The sequence below is a fragment of the Nannospalax galili genome, unplaced genomic scaffold (genome assembly GCF_000622305.1).
Source record: "Nannospalax galili isolate Female #2095 unplaced genomic scaffold, S.galili_v1.0 scaffold290, whole genome shotgun sequence".
Classification (NCBI taxonomy): Eukaryota; Metazoa; Chordata; class Mammalia; order Rodentia; family Spalacidae; genus Nannospalax; species Nannospalax galili.
In genome coordinates, this window is record NW_008331486.1 from 316,875 (window position 1) to 322,621 (window position 5,747).

At 40.9% G+C, this 5,747-nt stretch overlaps 1 protein-coding gene across 1 annotated transcript; it reads left to right on the forward strand.

Annotated features, from left to right (window-relative positions):
* Nucleotides 1–203: 203 nt before the first annotated feature.
* Nucleotides 204–1,157, forward strand: LOC103726665 (olfactory receptor 1N2-like). The gene has a single exon (XM_008824285.1). The coding sequence runs from the start codon at nucleotides 204–206 to the stop codon at nucleotides 1,155–1,157; it is 954 nt and encodes a 317-aa protein (XP_008822507.1).
* Nucleotides 1,158–5,747: the final 4,590 nt, after the last annotated feature.

Sequence of the window (5,747 nt, forward strand, 5' to 3'; positions counted from 1 at the left end):
GTGCATATTATCTTAATGCTTATCAAAGTATCTATAGGTATTTTATTTGCAATGAGATCCAGAGATGCTCATGGACAAGGGCCATGCATTCTCCTTTTCACCCAGCATAACTTTGGCAATACAGATACATCTCTATAAACAGATCCAATGATTAAGTATAAATAGAATTTTTTTGACTGCACAGATAACAAGAACTACACAGAATGAGAAAACCAAGCCGACTGAACCAATCTGTTGCTCCAGACTTCCTCCTTCTAGGACTCTCAGAGCAGCCGGAGGAGCAGCATCTTCTATTTGGAATCTTCCTGGGCATGTACCTGGTTGCCATGGTGGGGAACTTGCTCATCGTCCTGGTCATCAGCTCTGATGCACACCTTCATACTCCCATGTACTTCTTTCTGGCTAATCTGTCCTTAACTGATGCTTGTTTCATTTCTGCCTCAGTCCCCAAAATGCTAATCAACATTCATAGCCAGAGTCAGACCATCTCCTATTCTGGGTGCCTTACACAGCTGTATTTCCTCCTGGTGTTTGGTGGACTTGACAATTGTCTCCTGGCTGTGATGGCATATGACCGTTACATGGCCATCTGCCATCCACTCCGTTACAGCACAGTTATGAATCCCCAACTCTGTGCACAAATGCTATGTATGTGCTGGGTGCTGACTAACTGTCCCGCCCTGATGCACACTCTCTTGCTGACACGTGTGGCTTTCTGTGATCAGACAGCCATCCCCCACTTCTACTGTGATCCCAGTGCTCTGCTGAAGCTTGCCTGCTCTGACACCCATATTAATGAACTGATGATCATCACCATGGGTTTGATATTCCTCACTGTTCCTCTCATGCTAATCGTGTTCTCCTATGTCCGCATTTCCTGGACTGTGTTGGGCATCCCGTCTCCCGGAGGGCGATGGAAGGCCTTTTCTACCTGTGGATCTCATCTCACGGTGGTTCTTCTCTTCTATGGGTCTCTGATGGGTGTGTATTTACTTCCCCCATCTACTCACTCTACAGAGAGGGAGAGCAGGGCTGCCATTCTCTATATGGTCGTGATCCCCATGTTAAATCCATTCATCTATAGCTTGAGGAATAGAGACATGAAGGAGGCTTTGGTCAAACGCTTTGGTGGTAGGAAGACATTCTTCTTACTGTGACTCTGATGCTTAACCCTAGTGATGTGATCAAACCATGCTCTTCATCACTTCAGTGATTCTGAGTGAAAAACGTAACAAAAGCATATTTTCCTCCCTAGGTTATGAGGTGAGATGAAATGTTATGCTGTGATCTCTTGGCTGATCTCAATAAGACAAGTATTACTAAAAACAGAGCATTATTCCTGATCCTCAACTTTAACACCATCATGTCATCCATGATGGACTGAGGTATATGATGTCCAGGCCTGGAGCTGAGGAGTTCTACTCCAGTGAAGCAAGCACTGAAAGAGGTGGAAAGGCAAGGAAATAAACACGGTCCATCTACACTGTCACTCATCAGGTCTTTGAGGGAAATATGTGAAAACTGTAACCTAGGATGTAAATAAGTTGCCAAAGCAAGGTAAATTTGATTCCAGTGCCTGTTCTCTTCTGTTTTGTCACACTGCGCTGATCATAACAAAGGATTTGTAAGAATATTTAATGATAATTGTGCTGTGTAGATTCAGTTGCCCACTTGACACACCTGTGTAGAGAAAATGGAATTTCTGCCATTGGATTGACCTATAGCCAAATCTTTGGGACGTTTCCTTAATTGTTGAGTGATGTAGGTGGGCCCAGCCCACTGTGGGTGGTACCACCCCTGGGTAGACGTTCCCCAGTTGTACAAGTATGCAGACTGAGTTTGGGCCAGAAGAACAAGTCAGTCATCTGCAGTCTTCCATGATCTGTGCTTGAACTCCTGCCTCCAGGTTCCTGTCCTGATTTCCCTCAGTGCTGTACTGTGACCTGGGAGATAGAAGATAAAATAAACCCCTTCCTCCACAAGTTGGCTTGGGTCAGTGTTTGTTTTGTTTTTCACAGCAATATAAAGCAAGCTAGGACAGAAATCAATACCAGGAGTGGCTTATTACTGGGACACACCTGACCATGTCGTTTTGAGGAGGATTTTGGACATATTTGGAACCTGTGACTGGAAAAAACATTGGGTGCTTGAAGCTCAATAAGCTGGTCTATGCAAGCTTGAAGAGATGTAGATGACAGAGGACTGGCTAGTGAAGTTTCAATGGAAGTATAGATTATTAGTGCCATTTGTGAGATATTTTGAATTCAGAATCTACAGTTTCTGGTTGGCTTGTGATAAATAATCTTCTGTGATTAACAAGAGACCAGCACCACTGATGTGAAATCTTTGCTTTAATGGGACAATTGATGCTCATTAACTTGTACTGAAAAAATCAGCTGTGATTAAAAAGAGGCCAGCATCGTTGAGGTGAAATCTTCTAGGAAGTGTTTCCTCAGGGTCACTACCTGGGGGGCCCAAGACTCCATACCAAGCTGGCAACAGAACTTGGCAATATGTAAGAGTCCCCCAGATGGTACTGGTGTTGAAAAAGTGGACTTAGTTATCATGAAGACCCACAGGATTGATGGGGTCATGGAAAGGATCCGAGGCTTGGACCAGTGTGAGGCCAGAATAGGACATTGGTAACGATGTAACTTCAACTGCGACAGAAACCCCAGCATAAGGAGTTTCCAGGACCATGGGATGACCATCAAGGGAGCAGTATGTGTGGAGTCAATATGAACCTATGAGACAAAGTGAGTGTAGGTGTGTGCTCATGTGTATATGAACATGTATTTGGCAGAGCCAGAGGAATGGAGTTGTCGACCCCCATGGAGCCTAGAAGGTTATAAATGAATCCCAGATGTCCAACACTGATCTACATTGCTGGACTTTTGTTTTACTTTAGTGTGTTCAGTTTTCCCTTTTAAAATGGGATAGTATGTAACTTGTTTTGGTTTTGGCAGGAGTCCACAGCTAAGAGACTTTTTACAGAGACTTTGAATTTTTAAAGTGTTTGAATTTTTTAAGGGCTCTTGGATTTCTTTTAAAGATGCACTGTTTTATATTGTGATATTAATAGTAACAAGATATCTCGGGGATAAGAAATGGAAACGTTTGTTTACTAGTGATGTGTTTGCGCATCAAGTTGACAAGGGATCTGTTGTGCTGGTCTCAGTTGTCAACCTGACAGACCTGGGTAAAGGAAACCACAACTGAGGAATTGTGGCCATTGTATTGGCCTGTGGCCATGTCTGTGGGAAATTTTCTTGATTACTGAGTGATATGGAAGGTCCAAGTCCAGTGTGGGTGATGTCACCCCCGGGTAGGTGGCCCTTGGTTGTATATGAAAACAGGCAGAGCAAGCCAGTAAGCAGCATCCCTCCATGGCCTTTATGTCAGTCTCTACCACCGGTTTCCTGCATGAGCACCTGCCCTGGCTTCCCTTGATGAAGGAAAGTACCGTAAGCTGAAATAAACCCTTTCTTCCCCAAGCTGGTCTGGTCAGTGTTTTTGTCATAGCAGTAGAGAAACAAAATAGAATAATAATATTGAATGATGTTAATAAGTGATATCAAATTAAAGTATATGTTACATTTTCTTATACTCATTCATTTAACTTTGTTATTACAACTGACAGGTTAAAGAGAAACCAATATAGTTAGGTGTCTACAATGTGCTGATTTTGTATTCAGAGCTATACGTGGTGTTTTAAAATAAAATATTCCTAAAATAAAAATAAAGATAAATCAAGCATGCCAGACATCTGTAAAGTAATAATTATATCACAAGCCTGGAGGAAATTAGTGTTGTGTCACAAAGCTTAACTATGGCTGTCTTTTTGAAATGGAATAATCACTTTCTTCTTTATAGACATATGTTTTAGAAACATGTAGCTGTTTCTAAAACCAGTAACATAAATACGGAAGGTGGTGGAAAATGTTCCAATAATTAGAAAGGCACTCCAAAGAGATAAAGAATCACGTGAAAAGACCTATGAAGTCCGTGGATTTCAGAGGTGTGTCAGGCCATACTTTGCTCTTCATTATTTGCATCAGGAGAATGAGTGAGAAACCAAGACAACACCCTGTCCCTGCATGGTATGTTTGGTGCTCTTGAGGTATTATTTTAATCATGGAAACCTTTTTAAGAATTATATTTATACTGTAATTAAAGAACACATGAAATTTTATTATTTTTATTTTATTTTTAGAAGAAGCATTTCATTACAGCTTTAACATACTCAATAACAATTTCCAGAGCAAAGATACATCTCTTTCAAAAGTGGCTATAAAATTTTTAGGTTCACAGTTGAATTAATACAATTATACAATATTGAATTCAGTATAAACCCTGTAAGACATAAAATCGAATGAGTTTTTAACCTTTAAAAAAGATCTCCATTTCATTTTAAAATATACTGTTTCTTAGAGAAAGACATTGTTTTTGCTATAACACTTAGATCTTGTCACATGCATCTCTATTCTCTATGTATCTGATTATTACTAGTCATGGTCGGTTGCACTCAAATCCTTGGCACCTGTGTATGGATACAAAGTCATCAGGCAGATTTCAATGGTAATGTTTATCACCTCTACTAATTAACATGACATAAATTTTTATGCTTCCTCCTCAAATATAACTCATTTGTTTTAATTTGTTGATTTTGTGTGTGTGTGTGTATATCACACAGACCATCCCAATCTTATTCATCTATATACCCACTTCCCAGATGGCACCCTCCCATAGCCTCCCCCCACAAACCAGAGCCCTTTTATTCTGTCTTCCCTGCTAATGTCTGCTGTGTTGTGGGCACCCTAGCCATTCCTCAGCACTTGTCCATCTGGTGAATCTAGTCAGCCTGTCTAGAGGTCTTTGTTTTAGGAAGGTCAACTGTTCCTCGTCTAGTAGCAATCAGTTGTCAATACTCCTTTAGATAAGATTGGGGTCTGCTGTTCATTTTCCCAGTTCTATGCTGGGTTACTATCTGGGAGTCTCTTGGGATACTCTGCCCAACAACTCAAAAGAAGTTATCTCCTATCTGGCATTGTTGCATGTTATGTAGCCTTTAGCTATACATATGGACTCTTAAAAAATTATATTTGCCCCTTTAATCATTGCTTATACTTTCTTTTTGGCTTTTTAAGGCCATACAGTTGGCCCAGATAAACCAATTTATTTTTACGCTTAAGGCCATTTGAAGATCTGTTCCTCAGGTGTCACGTGGGCTTGGAAGGAGCCCCTGGCTCCTTTCTTTTACCAATTCCTCCTATGTGAAGATAAGTCAAAGGTCCTACTTAACCATGGCTGGCTTCTCTTGGAAGCATGGAGGAAATGTTTTCTCTGTGTTGACCGTCCTCTTTGTAGACTGGACCCTGGTTTGAGTCCATCTGGTGGGGTCTCCTTGGCCTCCTTGATCAAGAGGACAGGTGACTCACCACAGTTACAGGACATCTTGAGAGATGTTCATAGTCCCCTGGAACTAGTTGACCTAGGAGGGCAAGGAGCAAAAACTGTCCTTTATGTCCCTCTGACCAAATTAGTATAGGCCTCAAAGTATGTCTGTTAAAAATCCAAGAAGGTTAGTTCCACCAGTCTGGTGCTTTTAATTACCATGTTCCCTGTAGATAAAGCTTGTGCAAAGACCAATTAAAACATATGAATTTTTTTCATACAGAAAAATTCATTTTTAATACAGTTGACACTACGATGCACATGTGTTTCTAATGTTTATATATCTTATTACT